General features: G+C 50.9%; 1 protein-coding gene across 1 annotated transcript in view; it reads right to left on the bottom strand.

Annotated features, from left to right (window-relative positions):
* Positions 1–10,692: 10,692 nt before the first annotated feature.
* LOC116943629 (GRB2-associated-binding protein 1-like) overlaps positions 10,693–17,840 on the bottom strand; it is a 119,111-nt gene continuing 111,963 nt past the window's right edge. The window contains 3 exon segments of the mRNA XM_032956649.2: positions 10,693–13,934; positions 15,079–15,210; positions 17,137–17,242. Coding sequence (XP_032812540.2) covers positions 13,779–13,934; positions 15,079–15,210; positions 17,137–17,242 — 394 coding nt within the window. The 3' untranslated portion in view covers positions 10,693–13,778.

Below are 17,840 nucleotides of genomic sequence, written 5' to 3'. Positions count from 1 at the left end.
GAAGGGGGTACACACACCCCGTGAAGGGGGTACACACACAGTGAAGGGAGTACACACACCCCGTGAAGGGGGTACACACACAGTGAAGGGGGTACACACACAGTGAAGGGGGTACACACACACAGTGAAGGGGGTACACACACACAGTGAAGGGGTACACACACAGTGAAGGGGGTACACACACCCCGTGAAGGGGGTACACACACAGTGAAGGGGGTACACACACAGTGAAGGGGGTACACACACAGTGAAGGGGGTACACACCCCGTGAAGGGGGTACACACACCCCGTGAAGGGGGTACACACACCCCGTGAAGGGGGTACACACACCCCGTGAAGGGGGTACACACACTCCGTCAAGAGGGTACACACACCCCGTGAAGGGGGTACACACCCCGTGAAGGGGGTACACACACAGTGAAGGGGGTACACACACCCCGTGAAGGGGGTACACACACCCCGTGAAGGGGGTACACACACCCCGTGAAGGGGGTACACACACCCCGTGAAGGGGGTACACACACCCCGTGAAGGGGGTACACACACACAGTGAAGGGGGTACACACACCTGCACACCCAATCCACGAGTCCCGGCACAGACTGCGCCCACGGCCCCGAAGCCCGCAGCGGCACGGACTCGGACGCCTTCAGTGCAACAAGGGGGGGGCGGGGGGGGACGTGGAGTCCGTGCGCATGGAGGGGGGCCGTGGGGAGGGTTAACCCAAATGCGTAGCTTGCGTATGGGGGTCTACTGACAATGTACGCATAGGGAACGGGGGGGGGGGGGGTGAAGCCTCGATAATAATTTGTCTACATTGGCCTTCAAATGAGTTAGATAGTCCGGCGGTGGACTGTTTGCTTAAACACGTAAATATTATAAATATCGGCCGTTCTATAGGATTCGGGGGGGCGTGGGTCAGGCGAACGTACGCAGGTGGGGGTGGGGGGTATAAAAAGTCCGCGTGCGTACAGGGAGGAGGGAGAGGTCAGGTTAAGACAGATTTTATACGTACCTACTCAATGGATGGCCCCCAAGGCGCGGATAGGGGTGGATTTTAAAGCATTCTTTGAATAAACAGGTGTCTTCCTCTCCCAGTCATATTGATATTGTCGGTAAAAATAGTAGCCCGAGAGATTCTTTGCATTCCTGAAGGTAATTGTTCGGTGTACGTAGGAATGTGTACGTGCACTCATCCACTGCTGTTTGTTCTTGCGTATGGGGGGGGGGGTCATGTGTCCACAGTCAGGGTCATGTCGAGGGGGGCGGCTTCAGCAGAGGGATTTGCTGCGGTTTTGTTGATCCTCCTCCTCTGCTGAACAAGCGCAGGAACACCTCTAGTTGAACAAGTTTCATTATAATGAGTATGCTTTGTTTAATTTATTGAACAATCTGTTTTGTATATACACATTTTTACCTTGTTTTTTAACTTGCACTGTTTGCCTTGCGACTCAACAACAGGAACAATTTCAACAATACCACGGCGACGTTTTGTAGGGCCCATAGCGTGGTCAAGTGAATTTTATTTCTCCGGGTCCTCCGGTTTTCCCCACTCCACATTTCGAGACACGCGTTTAGGCGACAGTATTTAGATTATTTTGCCGCTATAAATGTCCGAATTGTGATGGGCCAATTTGTTGAGCTATCATTTGTGGCCAGATGCCTTTTGGAAAATTAAGTTAATCCCTCAGTGGGCATTGTCTGGAAGGATGGGGATGGTTTAGTTTTATTTATGTTTTGGTCGATTTGTTTACATTTACTTGTACTTTGCACTCCTATCGTGTTTTTTTATTGTTTGTTGTAACGTTCTTACCCGCCTTGCTGGACATCTGTGAAAAAGAGCTTTACAGCTCATCGGATTCCTCCAGGAAAATATTCTGATTGTGTGTGGGTTGAATGACCACAGTCGCACTCCTGTAGCTTGTTTCTGTGAATGTTCCACTTCTATGTGTCTCCGGTTCTGTGTTTTGTCTCTCTCTAAAATTTAGCAATCTTTGTAAGAAGGTAATCAACCAGGTAGGGTGTTGACTGTTATGTTCGCCGACTCTCTGTGTTGTATTGCATTATATTTCTAAGTTTACTAGGTTTGTTTTCACTTCCATACGTACCTGATGATAACTGCTTGTGTTGCAAACGAAACGTCGTATGCTATTATTTAATTTCTTATTCTCTCTACGTGACTTTACCGAAGAACCAAAGAGTATGTGCACACATCGGCCTGCCCATGGTCTGATGCCGGTTGATGGTGACACCAGAATCTAACAATCCACTTACTCTTTGGTACTTTCGGTAAAGTCACGTAGGTAAAAATAAAGTTAATCAAATCACGACGTTTCGGAGGCAACACAAGCTTCCGTCATCAGGTGTAACTAGCACAGCAAAATTACTGTAAAGAGAGCTATTTGTAATAAGAGATTATTATATAGGGTAAGAGGAGGGAGGGGGGAGGAGCCAGGGAGGACGGATGCCGGGAGTATGGATCATTGCAGTCACGAAAACTTCAAATCTAGAACAATCCACTTACAAGGTCACTTACCTTCCATTTTCCCTCGAACACAAAACGCTCGCCATGAAGTTATCCCGTAACACTCACCTTGGCATTCGTCCCGTGCCTTAACCCGAAGCTTTATGTGAACACTAACATTAACACGAACCCTACCCCTAATCCCATCTCGTAATATTGACCAGGACACTCGCCCCAACACTAACTTCAGCCATGAGTTTTACCACAGCCTTAACGTTGATACTAACCGTACAATTAAACCTAACCAGGACACTCACACTAACACCAACACGAATATAACCAATCTAATTATATAGCCTTGAAATTCATTATTGACCCGAGCAATAACTAATCCAAGACCTAACTTTTATGCAAACCATAACCAACATTAGCCTTATCATTATTCATTTGTACTCAACCTAACTTAGCTCTTAACCCGAACCGCAGCATAATTAACCTCATCACGATGCTCAACTCATCACGATACTCAACTCATCACGATACTCAACTCAACCTTAATGAATAATGAATCCACGCCTCGCCCTAACCTTAATCGCATCATTAACCATAACCCTAGCGTAAACCTTTCCTTAGCATTAACCCTAACCGAGTCCTAACCTCTATCAATAACCTAATCATTGCACAAACCTCTACCCATAGCCCCATAGCCCTAACACTAACTCCATCCTAACCAATAACCTTAACCCTAGCTCTTACCCTGTTCCTATACCTAGAATTAACCCGATCAATAGCCCTAAAACCCTAACCTTTACCCTCTGTCTAACCCAATCCATAGAAATCACCCCAACCCCTATCGTTAATAACCCGAACTCTGAATCACGACCACAGCACTGTCGAGTGTGACGCGATGCTGCACGTCGCATTCGGTACGCCCGGGTCACCCGCACGTCATGGATCCACTCTGCTCCACGAACTGACAAAAGACAAACAGATCCCCCGTGTAGCCTTAACAGACTGTTGGGGCAAGTGCTGTCAGCGAGCTCCTATGAAGGCCGGCCGGCACGGCACACGAGGTAGTGGTTGGACAGCGCCACGTCCGGCCGCCTTTGTCTCCCAAGTGGCGATTATGACACGCCGCACCAGGTACTCATTTGAGGCTGAGTCGACCTAGGGGAGGCCCAGGAGCGGTTCAGATAATCGTCACCGGTGTTGGCCGTGAGAGGGAATCGAACTCGGGTCGCCGGGTTCGTAGCGTAGGGTAGCGCTAATCACTACACCACCACGATCTGAAGCGCGCGCGCGCGCACACGCACAGACACACCATTGCTGGTACACTGTTGCATTTGTTTGAAACAAGTGCAAACAAATAAAACCACAAAGGATTCACAGGGCCGACAATGAGTCAAGGGGATGCAGTTGCTGTCCAGGGACGTCCCAAAATGTCAGCGCTTGTCATGGACTCTGCCACACCCAGCTACATTTTTTGAAGGCAAATAGTTTTCCTACCAAGTCATCGTAATCATCATCAGTATCCATGCTCAATCCACTGCTGGATGAAGGCCTCACGCGAAGCCGCCTCCATCACTCCGCGATCCAGCAATGTAGTATCGCTGGGCGCTGTAATGGTGTGAGATGTTAACTACCTCGCCAGGTACACAGGAGGTCGTGGGTTCGATCCCGACCCTGACGCCTGCTGTATATTTTGAGTTTGCATGCTCTCTCTCTCATCATCACCACGGTGGCTATGATATGTTAACTACCTCGCCTGGTACACAGGAGGTCGTGGGTTCGATCCCGACCTTGATGCCTGCTGTATATTTTGAGTTTGCGTGTCTGTGTCTCTCTCCCCGTGGTCGCGTGGATTTTTGATGCCTGCTGTATATTTTGAGTTTGCGTGTCTGTGTCTCTCTCCCCGTGGTCGCGTGGATTTTTCTCCGGGTCCACCGGTTGTTCCATCCAAATTTAGAATCAACATCACGCGTTTAGAGTATTTGGCTGCTGTACAATTTCCACGGGAAAAGCCACCTCGTTGAGCTATCATTTGTGGCCAGGTCGCTTCTGAAAAAGAGCTACATAGCTCAGTGGGTCTTACCTGGTAAAAAAAAAAATAGTTTAGTTTCAAGTTTACTAAAATCCACCTGAGCACCTGCACAAGAGCTGATGTCATCGCTTCACCTCCTCGGTGGACAGTGCGCAAATAATTCTCAATTAATTTCCAATGTTACACTCATGAAACTATCTACATGAAGGTATGCGACGAAGGTGCGGGTGGTACTCTCTTCCAAATTCTTTCGCTCGTCACTCAAGTGACAAACCAAATGAAATCGTAAAGCTAAAAACTTTTTTTTGCGAATTACGGGGGCATGCGTCACGCGCAAGTTGCATTCAGAGTGACGCGCATTGGCGATGTTCGTCACAGCTCACGTTCCTTAAGAACAATTATCACTCATTAAAATTGTATTGCGATATGGAGAGGGCACCCTCATCCAGCAGTGGATTGGGAAAAGCGGCTCTCAAACGATCGAGGAATCACTGCGGGCGAGTTGGGTGTCAAGTTGATGAGTTTTGTGTCAAGTTGATGAGTGGGGTGTCAGGTTGATGAGTTGGGTGTCAAGTTGATGAGTTGAGTGTCAAGTTGATGAATTGAGTTTCAAGTTGATGAGTTGAGTGTCAGGTTGATGAGTTGAGTGTCAGTTTGATGAGTTGAGTGTGAGGTTGATGAGTTGGGTGTCAGGTTGATGAGTTGGGTGTCAGGTTGATGAGTTGGGTGTCAAGTTGATGAGTTGAGTGTCAAGTTGATGAGTTGGGTGTCAAGTTGATGAGTTGGGTGTCAAGTTGATGAGTTGAGTGTCAAGTTGATGAGTTGAGTGTCAGGTTGATGAGTTGAGTGTCAGGTTGATGAGTTGTGTCAAGTTGATGAGTTGGGTGTCAAGTTGATGAGTTGGGTGTCAGGTTGATGAGTTGGGTGTCAGGTTGATGAGTTGGGTGTCAAGTTGATGAGTTGGGTGTCAAGTTGATGAGTTGGGTGTCAGGTTGATGAGTTGAGTTGGGTGTCAAGTTGATGAGTTGGGTGTCAGGTTGATGAGTTGGGTGTCAAGTTGATGAGTTGGGTGTCAGGTTGATGAGTTGGGTGTCAAGTTGATGAGTTGGGTGTCAGGTTGATGAGTTGAGTGTCAAGTTGATGAGTTGGGTGTCAAGTTGATGAGTTGAGTGTCAAGTTGATGAGTTGAGTGTCAAGTTGATGAGTTGAGTGTCAGGTTGATGAGTTGAGTGTCAAGTTGATGAGTTGGGTGTCAAGTTGATGAGTTGGGTGTCAAGTTGATGAGTTGGGTGTCAAGTTGATGAGTTGAGTGTCAGGTTGATGAGTTGAGTGTCAAGTTGATGAGTTGGGTGTCAAGTTGATGAGTTTGGTGTCAAGTTGATGAGTTGGGTGTCAAGTTGATGAGTTGGGTGTCAAGTTGATGAGTTGGGTGTCAAGTTGATGAGTTGAGTGTCAAGTTGATGAGTTGGGTGTCAGGTTGATGAGTTGAGTGTGAGGTTGATGAGTTGGGTGTCAGGTTGATGAGTTGGGTGTCAAGTTGATGAGTTGAGTGTCAGGTTGATGAGTTGGTTGTCATGTTGATGAGTTGGGTGTCAAGTTGATGAGTTTGGTGTCAAGTTGATGAGTTGAGTGTCAAGTTGATGAGTTGGGTGTCAGGTTGATGAGTTTGGTGTCAAGTTGATGAGTTGGGTGTCAGGTTGATGAGTTGGGTGTCAAGTTGATGAGTTGGGTGTCAGGTTGATGAGTTGGGTGTCAAGTTGATGAGTTGGGTGTCAAGTTGATGAGTTGGGTGTCAAGTTGATGAGTTGGGTGTCAAGTTGATGAGTTGAGTGTCAGGTTGATGAGTTGAGTGTCAAGTTGATGAGTTGGGTGTCAAGTTGATGAGTTTGGTGTCAAGTTGATGAGTTGGGTGTCAAGTTGATGAGTTGGGTGTCAAGTTGATGAGTTGGGTGTCAAGTTGATGAGTTGAGTGTCAAGTTGATGAGTTGGGTGTCAGGTTGATGAGTTGAGTGTGAGGTTGATGAGTTGGGTGTCAGGTTGATGAGTTGGGTGTCAAGTTGATGAGTTGAGTGTCAGGTTGATGAGTTGGTTGTCATGTTGATGAGTTGGGTGTCAAGTTGATGAGTTTGGTGTCAAGTTGATGAGTTGAGTGTCAAGTTGATGAGTTGGGTGTCAGGTTGATGAGTTTGGTGTCAAGTTGATGAGTTCGGTGTCAGGTTGATGAGTTAGGTGTCAAGTTGATGAGTTGGGTGTCAGGTTGATGAGTTGAGTGTCAAGTTGATGAGTTGGGTGTCAAGTTGATGAGTTGGGTGTCAAGTTGATGAGTTGGGTGTCAAGTTGATGAGTTGAGTGTCAGGTTGATGAGTTGAGTGTCAAGTTGATGAGTTGGGTGTCAAGTTGATGAGTTTGGTGTCAAGTTGATGAGTTGGGTGTCAAGTTGATGAGTTGGGTGTCAAGTTGATGAGTTGGGTGTCAAGTTGATGAGTTGAGTGTCAAGTTGATGAGTTGGGTGTCAGGTTGATGAGTTGAGTGTGAGGTTGATGAGTTGGGTGTCAGGTTGATGAGTTGGGTGTCAAGTTGATGAGTTGAGTGTCAGGTTGATGAGTTGGTTGTCATGTTGATGAGTTGGGTGTCAAGTTGATGAGTTTGGTGTCAAGTTGATGAGTTGAGTGTCAAGTTGATGAGTTGGGTGTCAGGTTGATGAGTTGGGTGTCAAGTTGATGAGTTTGGTGTCAAGTTGATGAGTTGGGTGTCAAGTTGATGACTTGGGTGTCAGGTTGATGAGTTGAGTGTCAAGTTGATGAGTTGAGTGTCAGGTTGATGAGTTGAGTGTCAAGTTGATGAGTTGGGTGTCAAGTTGATGAGTTTGGTGTCAAGTTGATGAGTTGGGTGTCAAGTTGATGAGTTGGGTGTCAAGTTGATGAGTTGAGTGTCAAGTTGATGAGTTGGGTGTCAGGTTGATGAGTTGAGTGTGAGGTTGATGAGTTGGGTGTCAGGTTGATGAGTTGGGTGTCAAGTTGATGAGTTGAGTGTCAGGTTGATGAGTTGGGTGTCATGTTGATGAGTTGGGTGTCAAGTTGATGAGTTTGGTGTCAAGTTGATGAGTTGAGTGTCAAGTTGATGAGTTGGGTGTCAGGTTGATGAGTTTGGTGTCAAGTTGATGAGTTGGGTGTCAGGTTGATGAGTTGTGTGTCAAGTTGATGAGTTGGGTGTCAGGTTGATGAGTTGGGTGTCAAGTTGATGAGTTGGGTGTCAGGTTTATGAGTTGAGTGTCAGGTTGATGAGTTGGGTGTCAGGTTGATGAGTTGGGTGTCAAGTTGATGACTTGGGTGTCAAATTGATGAGTTGGGTGTCAAGTTGATGAGTTGAGTGTCAAGTTGATGAGTTGAGTGTCAAGTTGATGAGTTGGGTGTCAGGTTGATGAGTTTGGTGTCAAGTTGATGAGTTGGGTGTCAGGTTGATGAGTTGGATGTCAAGTTGATGAGTTGGGTGTCAGGTTGATGAGTTGGGTGTCAAGTTGATGAGTTGGGTGTCAAGTTGATGAGTTGAGTGTCAAGTTGATGAGTTGGGTGTCAAGTTGATGAGTTGGGTGTCAAGTTGATGAGTTGGGTGTCAGGTTGATGAGTTGGGTGTCAGGTTGATGAGTTGAGTGTCAGGTTGATGAATTGGGTGTCAAGTTGATGAGTTGAGTGTCAAGTTGATGAGTTGAGTGCCAGGTTGATGAGTTGGGTGTCAAGTTGATGAGTTGGGTGTCAAGTTGATGAGTTGGGTGTCAAGTTGATGAGTTGAGTATCAGGTTGATGAGTTACGTGTCAGGTTGATGAGTTGAGTGTCAAGTTGATGAGTTGGGTGTCAGGTTGATGAGTTGGGTGTTGAGTTGATGCCGATGAGCGTCTCCATGGCTACGCGGTGCTGTAGCCGAGGGGGTTTATTTGACCATACTTCACCACGATGGTCAGTGGTGGTGAAGGCGGGGAGCATAGAAGTGAGAATATAATACAGTGCAGTAGAGTACTGTACAATGTACTGTATGTTTTCTGTACTGCCGATGACAGGGTCTCCCAGAGGGAGCGCTGTCATAAGTTCACCAACAAACGCGTTAATTTTAATACGTTTTTAAGCATCTGTGATTAACAAACATAAAAAAAATTGCAGTTATTTGTCGATCCACTGCTAGATGAAGGCCTACCCCACACAGTGTGGCCCATGGGCGGGTTGCCTGACCATACTTCACCACGCAGATTTAGTACGGTTTGCTGGTTTCTAACTTAATGCGTAGTTAATGTTATAATTGCACGAAAACAGACACTTTGAACGTGAATGTCACAGACCGCGAAGTATTAAGTACATCATCACCCAGAATAATGAGCATAGTTTATTGTTATTATGATTATGCTTCTCTTCTTCACGAGAGATTATTGCCAAGAATTGACAGCAGGGCGCTTGGCCGTCACTTATAATCCCCCAATCTATTAATGAATAAAGGAATAACAAATAAATATATATCTACATTAACATACGTAAAACACACACACGTCTCAATTTGAATGTCGCAAATCTGAATTCACGTGCCCGCAAAGACACTCAAAACTTTTCTGTCGGTGCCGTGCCGCTCCGTGCCGTGCCAGGCCGGGCCGTGCTGGGCCGTGCCGGGCCGTGCCGTGCCAGCCCTTCCCGTGCCGTGCCGGGCCAGCCCTTGCCGTGCCGTGCCAGGCCGTGCCGTTCCGTGCGCCGCACTCTGCTCTCTCTCGAGGCCCCCTGGCGTCTCCTCTCGTCTACTACACCGAGTTGACGTAGCAACCTGTTACGCGATGCGTTCCATTGTCAATACGCAATGAGGGTGGCTTAAAATTGTAACAAAGTAACAATAACATACCAATTATTACTGTTAACATTACATTAAATTTCACCGTGGGAGCCCCACGGTTGGCGAGGTGTTCACTCCCTCGCCTGGTATACACGAGTTCGTGGGTTTGCTCCTGACCCTGACACCTGCTGTATATTTGCGAGTTTGCGTGTCTCTCTCTCTCCCCGTGTTTGCGTGGATTTTTCTCCGGGTCCCTCCGATGTTTCCCTCCACATTTAGAAACATGCGTTTAGAGTATTTGGCTGCGATACATTTACACGTAAGCCATTTCGTTGGATTTGTGATATCGAGGTCGCTTCTGATAAAGGGCTATATAGCTCAGAGGGCCTTACCTGGTAAAATAAAAAAAGTTTCTTTTAGTTTAATTTCGGCCGAGTTAGTTAACGTAATTCCGTTACCCGGCACACCACATTCATGATTACCTTTCGTTTCGGCCGTGGTTACGCGTCATCATGTGCCTGTCACCACCACCACCACCAGTCTTGTCTGGCAGTGACCCTGAATATATTTCAGTGAGAAATGAATTCCTGATTCCCTACTTCTCCCTTGTCCACCAGCTTCATCCATCATCATTGTTTGTGGGTGATAAAGCTCTATTTTTTGTATCACAACAGAGTTGCGTGCCTTTGCAACCGCCAGGTTGTGACCCGACTCCAACGTATACTTAATTGAATATTTTTTTTTATTAAAAATGCGTGCCTGGAAACAACTTTAAATGCCCGAATCATTTATTTATTTCGCGTGTGCATTTGAGACCCGGGCCCTGGGTAGAATTCGCTCATCGCCGGTTGGATCATCCGGGGTTGGGGGGCGTTGGTGCAGTGCAGTAACCACTGCACCACCAATCTCTGTACAATATACACAACAAAATACAAAGATCCCCCGTATAGCCTGAAAATACTGTTTGGGCAAGTGTTGTTAGCTAGCGAGCACCTATGAAGACCGGAGCAGCACACGATGTTGTGGGTGGCCAGCACCACACCCGACCGCCTTTGGCACCCCAGTGGCATGTTTAAACACCGCACCAGGTACTCATTTGAGGCCGAGTCGACCCAGGGGAGGCCCAGGACCGGGTCAGATAATCGTCATTGGTGTTGGCCGTGAGCGGGAATCGAACTCGGGACGCCGGGTTCGTAGCGCAGCGTAGCGAAACCGCTCCACTACAGCTCCCCATCATCGCTGTACACATACACACGCGCGGCTACATTCAGATCACACACAGCCACATACACCGAGACTCGTGTGCACACACACATACATACAGACTCGGGACAGGCGGAAAAAGAACACACACACACACCGTGCACAGGGTGCACGAGAGCGTGGCTGAGAATGGTCTTGGATGTTTATTATTTATTATTGTTGCTGTTGGTGCCGCTGTTTTTAATATTATTGTTTTTGCTCAATTTTAATTTCTCAAGGACCAACTGTGAGCGCCTCATCACGAGGGGCTGTTGCATAGCTTCTCTGGACCACCCCCCCCCCCCCCCCAAGGGGCTGAGGTCACCTGACCTCGCGAATACCGCGCACCTCCCCGTTCCTAGCGACGTCGACGGCGCGCGGTCGAGAATAAATAGAAATAAACCCATCGTAGTCGAAGGCAGCAGCAGCAGCGCACAATCTCAACCGAGGGCACCGCCACCGACCGCTTAACCCGGGGGTGGGCGCCGCCGGCCAGTCCGCACTGGCAGGCGTGGTGAAGTATGGTGAAACAAGCGCCCCCCCCCTCCCAACCTTCTCCCCCCATCGATACGCACGGCCTACGCGGAGGTCCTCGTCCAGCGGCGGAGTTGACAAAAGGGTCGCACGCGTACATTAGAGATAAATTAATGAAATTCCACTCCGGCCATCATCGTCATCATCACCACTGTCCAATCAGCTATCGGAGAAGCCGAACGTAATTCAGCTAATACATCACACCCCCCCCCCCCCCCCCCGATGTGTTTCGAGCTGTATCGCGGCACCGTTCGGTGTGATCATCCGGCGTGTCACTCGCCGCGCCGGAAAGCTTCTCCGATCCCGAAGACGCTCCCGGCACGTTGGAGCGAAACGTCGGACATCGTCGCCGAACGACAAGCGGCGAGACCCAGCCACGCAGCAGCAGCAGCAGCGGTACGCGACAGGGGGAGAGGCGACGTCTTGTCTCTATTTGGCATTTCCTTTCTGCCGACATCATTCGGCCCGGGATGCCCTCTCCTTTGTTGCGACTGTTGACAAATTTACCGCTGGGTTTGGCGACCTTGCCCCAGGGGTCAGGGTTCACGTGGGCTACAATGGAGTTGGTGGTTTTGTTTGGGGGGGGGGGGGCACAGTGAGAGGGCGACGACGTGGCAGGAAGAGGGGGGGAGAGGTTGGGAGGGGGGGAGGCATGACAGCCCCTCCTCAAAATCCGAGCATCCCCCCCGCCATCAAGTGCTCGCGCAAATACTAAAATGAGACAAACTGCAACTTCAACCATTTTTACAACAACAACAACTCCCTCCTGTTTTCTGTAAAACAAAACAAACCGGACAAAATGATGGACAACGACAAACGCAAACGTGAACCAAGGCGTCTTTCTTACAAAACATGATTTGAAATCGTTATGTAAAACCACAGCATTATTCTTATATATTTTTTTCTACAAATCTGTTCAATTTTTTTGTCATTTCACGAGTATTTTTTTGCGTCTTTGGGCAGGCGCGCGCGGCGGGGGGGGTTAAGAAGGCAGACGGGTGATGTTGCGACGACCGGCCACGGCACGAAGCTCCCCGTCACTCGCCGTTCCCGGCACAGCCCCATGGCTCTATCCGGAACGCCCACCCTGACCTATGAGAACAGCTCCACTTCAACCGGAAAATCCGCGAGTCCACCCTCGGACGAGTCCAGCACTGGACTCGTCCACTCGGTTCATCGTCGCTGGAGCAGGTCCATCGTGGGAGTGGCGAGTTCACCTTGGGAGGAGATCTTCGCCCTGACCGCTGTGTCTACCACGATTCAACTAAAGGTCCAACATGACCAGGCGCTCGACCTCGACGAGAAATTCCACCCCTGAACAGATGGTTTAGTCCACCCTAATCAGCGAATCCATGAGTCCACATTCACCTGCGAGTCCATTAGCCCACCAAAGTCAACCTGATCAGCCAGTCCAATAGACCACCCTGACCAGACATGTTCCATTAGTCCATCCTGATCAAGCCGGTCCATCTTCCATGAACATTCCATTAGTCCACCCTGATCAAGTCGGTCCATCTTCCATGGACATTCCATTAGTCCACCCTGATCAAGCTGGTCCAACTTCCATGGACATTCCATTAGTCCACTCTGATCAAGCCGGGCCAACTTCCATGGACATTCCATTAGTCCACCCTGATCAAGCCGGGCCAACTTCCATGGACATTCCATTAGTCCACCCTGATCAAGCTGGTCCATCTTCCATGGACATTCCATTAGTTCACCCTGATCAGTCAAGTCCACCAGTTCATCTTGACCGGCAATTCCGCCCTGACGGAGGGTGGACGCCGGCCCTCAGATTGTTTTGCGAGTTCGCGAGGTGTTGCCGTAGTGATCGGGCGACCTCCTTTCCACCGGGCGGAGCGGACGATGAGTTCATCGGTGATGGTAGCCATGGCGACGAGTACGGCCGGCGATGGCTTCGCCGCCGACCGTCGCAGAAGTCATCGTCCATGTTTATATACTGTGTATATATATAGACTGTATACAGGCTGTATTTAAAAAATCAGCTGTGAAGGGTGTTCCCTTTTGCATTGTTACCGGTTTGCACCACAACGTTCACCACGGGCAATAAAATTAACATCTCGGGGTGGGGGTGGGGGGGGGAGTACAAAATAAAATAAAAACTAGACGGCGACATTGTAGCAGTTGCTCAAGTAGAAACTGTGTAGAGTTAAAAAAAATCGACAGTTGATGTATAAAGTACGAAACAATATTTGAAAGTTAAATCCCACGCCGATGGGAGGGGCGGGTGGGTGGCGTGCTCTGCTCGCGATCTGCATCGACGTGGTTCTTCGCTGGCGCCCAGCGGACAGACGGAGATACCACCGGCAGGCAGGCGTGGCAGCGCCCAGCAGCGCCGCCTCTCATCCAAGCAGCGGGCCGTGCACCGGTGTGGGCTCAGCCATGAAAGCCGCCGTCATCGCCGCTGCACCGCACCGCTCGTCCGGTTTCGGTGATCGTCGCACGGCCTCGCTCGCTCGCTCACGTCTCACCGCAAGCCAGGAGGATGATAGAAACTCTACCGCTGGCGCCGGTGAGATAAGATAAAAAAAAAAACTAAACTGCCGCTGCGCGTTCGTCCATCCTGGGCAGCAGTGCTTCTCGCATTCCGCAGCGCGTTTTGTTTTTCAGTTTTTAGCTCTCGAGTCCGAGTTGCCGCGGGGCCGAGGGGGTGGTGGGAGGCGAGGCGGCGTCACTTGGTGCCCTTGGACGGCACGTCGTTCTCCGATATCTGCCGCTTGTCCTGCCACGCCTCCTTGGTGTTCTGCAGCGCCAGCGTCTTCTCCTTGTCCACCGTCACGTAGTCCACCTTCTCCTCCGTGAGCGCCGGGCTCGGGGCGGCCGACTTCTGCTCGCAGTTGGTGGACAAGGGTGGACAAGGGTGGACAAGGGTGGACAAGAGAGGACGAGTGTGAAGAAGGCTGCACGTGGTTAGCAATCTCCCTCTGTGTAGCCCACATAGAGTGTTGGGGCGAGTCCGAGCAAATATTAAGGCCGGCACGGTTGCAAGGATATGCTCACATGCATGTGACCAAATGTGAACACATACGCAGGTGCATACATATATATGTACGGGCATACTCACGTATGCATATATTCACAAAGACAAATGTAGCAGCGAGTGTCTCGGCTTAATCTGATGATGGAACAAGGTGTTTGGCGACGCTGCTGCGTTGGTAGTGGTGCACAAGCACAATTAATAACAAACATAAAACCCCAACGGGTTTGTAGATCTGTGAGTTATTACGACACCGATGGAGTTAGTTTATCACCTTGGATGGAGAGTCTGATGTCCAGGAAGGACGGGCTTGCTTCTGTTATTATCCTATTGAATCAGCTGCTAATAACGCGAGTCTGTACGTGTGCACGTATGCAGCTCTTTGTCAATCCACTGCTGGATGAGGGCCTCCGCACACGCCGGTTGGAGTTAACGGGGTCGTGGCTATCGGTGACAAGAGCCAGTGCAGGTGGTACAGTTGGCGCAGGGGTGGCGCAGGTGGTGCAAGTGGCACAGGTGGTGGAGGTAGTGCAGGTGGTGCAGATGGTGCAAATGTCCAACACCAGTAACGATTATTTGAACCGGTCCTGGGCCTCCCCTAGGTCGACTCAGCCTCAAATGAGTACCTGGTGTGGTGCTGGTCACCCACCCCCTCGTGTGTCGTGCCGACTTTCATAGTCTATTGTAGGTGGTGTAGGTGGTGTAGGTGGTGCAAAGGGCACAGGTGGTGCAGGTGGTGTAGGTGGTGCAAAGGGCACAGGTGGTGCAGGTGGTGTAGGTGGTGCAAAGGACACAGGTGGTGCAGGTGGTGTAGGTGGTGCAAAGGGCACAGGTGGTGCAGGTGGCGTAGGTGGTGCAAAGGGCACAGGTGGTGCAGGTGGTGTAGGTGGTGCAAAGGGCACAGGTGGTGCAGGTGGTGTAGGTGGTGCAAAGGGCACAGGTGGAGCAGGTGGTGCAGGTGGCGCAGGTGGTGCAGGTGGTGCGACGCTGGCACCTGCTTGGTAGAAGCGGGCGACCCGGGCAGGTCGAGCTTGAGGTACTCGACGCAGTCGCGTGCGCCAGGCGGCATGGGGCTCCCGGCGTTCGACGCCGTTTGCGTGGGCGACGCGCTCGCAGGCTGGTTCTTCTGTCGCGGGCCAGAGGGTTCAAAGGTCCAGGGGGGTGGGGGGGTTCGGAGGTGGGAGGAGGAGGACCCAGGGGATGAGGGATGGAGGGAGGAGAGCGGGGAGAGGTGCGGTTAGGGCGCTGGTCGGAAGGCGACGGGGAACGGCGATAGAGAACGGGTCGGAGAAAACAAAGCAAGGAAGAAAAGCCATGCCTACGCTTGGATTCAGTAACGTTACCCAGCGTGCGTTTGTCCTCGGAGGTACTTTGTTTGAAAATATGCAAAAAAGTGATTGCATATTTGAAAAAATGTTTAGTGCTGGTTTGAGTGTCCAAGTTTTGAGCAATGTGGGCAGCTGTCTTTAGCCTGAGTCCCGAATAGCAACGCAACTTCAACTTAAAAGTTTCATTCGTACTGGATAATCTTCACGAGAGGTATCACCCGTAGGCCGCGATGAGACCACGTGGCTCGGAGAGCGGCTCTGCCCGGGGGGGCGTCACCCACGGGCAGCTAGGCCGGGACCCCAAGGCGGCTCTTTTCGGCACTGATTCGTATCCCAAGAATTAGGCCAAACCCTTTGATCGATTTGGTCGGATGTTAATCGCGACGTCACGGCCGTCGCCTCGGAAATGCCTGCTCCAAAATCTCAGGCCCTCCGTAGAGCGGTGAAGCAGCACCGACCGGGCGACGATGCCATCGCCGCCAATGGCGAGGTCACCGACATTGAATGTATAACGGAAAAAAAGGAAGAGCCCCGAGACTCATCGAGGAATTGATTTATGACGGCCGCTGTGACAATTCACGACTGGATGATGCCCCCCCCTCCTCCGTGCCGTATCGTTCACGAGATGTGGCTACACCCAGGACCGATTCAGATATCAAACGCCACTAATGGTGTGTATGTTGAACTTCTTTCGCATCATACGTAGCCAACCGTGCTTATCGGACGTGCGTGGATAGGACAACAAACTAAACACAGAAAGCAGTTCTAAAGAAATTAGTTTTCAATCTAGATTTAAAAGTGCGTAGCCCAAGTGGCTTTCTAATGTTGGAAGGAAGAGCGTTCCAGACGGCCGCAGAAGCGTTTATCCATGGCCTGGGATCGAACACAGCTCAGACTTTCTAGCACGGTGCTCTAACAACTGGACAATGGGATTTCTCCCAACTACAAAATGAGTCCCGGGCCGTTCATCTCACTCATCCGCCGTCATCATGATCCTTGTGCTGCGGATACTCGTCGCCACCGACAGCTCACCTCATCGCCACTCTCCGTGTCGGTGGGTGTGGGCAGCGAGGTGCAGTAATAGGAGAAAAACGTCTCGTCACTGGACGCAGGCGACGGTGATGGCAGCGGTGAGGAGGCGAAGGAGGAGGGGAAGGAGGATTCATGGCGCGGAGAGGGACAGCCGCAACGGGAGGGCGAGAAATCCCAGGAAGCGTCAGCGGAAGAGGCGAGAATTCCCAGGAAGCGCAAGGGAAGAGGCGGAAAAAAAGACAGCGAGAAGAGGCGGCGATGTTGAGGGCGGCCGTCGACGGGAGATGTCGACAAAGGGGTACAAAAGTTCGAAGGCCGCGGAGCGTGCCGCTGCGGACAAAAGGAGGCGTTAACCGAACTCCACAGAGGCAACGCCGGCAGACATGACCCTTGCGAATGTCAGAGACGTGCCACAGGAAGTCTCGAGAGAAAAAATAACAGCGTCGGTCAGACGCGAGAAAGAGAGAGAGAGAGACGGGGAAACTAGGCCGACAGAACGAGACTCCTCAGCAGCAGTGGCAGCAACGGCGGCAGCAGCAGCGGTAGAATCCAGCGGAAATCGCAGGGAAAGGAAACTGAGAAAGGAAACTCACAAAGTGAACATTAGGAGGAGTCGAGCAGGTGAGGAGGCTGTGAACGACGTCCTGGAGAGAGGGGAGGAGTAGCTAGGGGGTGGCTACTGGAGCCGTTACCATGGGGATGTAGGGGGGGTCGGCCTCCTCGGAGCCTGAGCTGGAGGCCGTGCTGTGCACCGAGTCCGGCCTGCGGCTGTAGCGGAACGAGGGGCCTTTCTGCGGTCTAGATCGACACGGAATCCGCGGTCAGTACGGGATGGGCAGGGTGCGCCGCTCCGAGCCGCATAACTCTCCACCGCTCTCTCTCTCTCCGGCCACGACATTCTCTCGTGCGCCATAACACTCGCCATAACACTCGCCATAACACTCGCCATAACACTCGCCGCGACACTCGCTCCCAATGCTGCAAACAGTCCCCGCTCGCCGCGCACCCCTTAGCCACAACACTCACCACGAAGCTCTCTTGTCACCGCACGTTTCCCAGCCACAGCACCGCTCACCACGATGTTCGTTCCAGACACGATACGCAAGTGTGTGCGCACATTGCAAACATCTCTGGCATCCTTGCATCCTTGCATGCGTGCGTGCGTGGGTGGGTGTGGCTCGGCCTCAGGCGAGTACCTGGCGCGGTGTGTAAACATCGCCACCAGGGAAGACAAAGGCGGCAGGGCGTGGTGCTGACCACCCACCCCGCCGTGTGCCGAGCCGGCCTTGATAGGCGCTAGCTCACAGCACTTGCCCCAACAGTCTGTCAAGGCTACGCGTAACGCGCGCGTATAGCGACGCGGAAGGCGCGCTGCTGTGCTCACCCGGTGAGCTCC

The sequence above is a fragment of the Petromyzon marinus genome, chromosome 18 (genome assembly GCF_048934315.1).
Source record: "Petromyzon marinus isolate PM22_M1 ecotype Great Lakes invasive population chromosome 18, UKy_Petmar_22M1.pri1.0, whole genome shotgun sequence".
NCBI classification, from domain to species: domain Eukaryota; kingdom Metazoa; phylum Chordata; class Hyperoartia; order Petromyzontiformes; family Petromyzontidae; genus Petromyzon; species Petromyzon marinus.
Note: the sequence above shows the minus strand (reverse complement) of the source record. Positions and strands in the feature narration are given on the sequence as shown.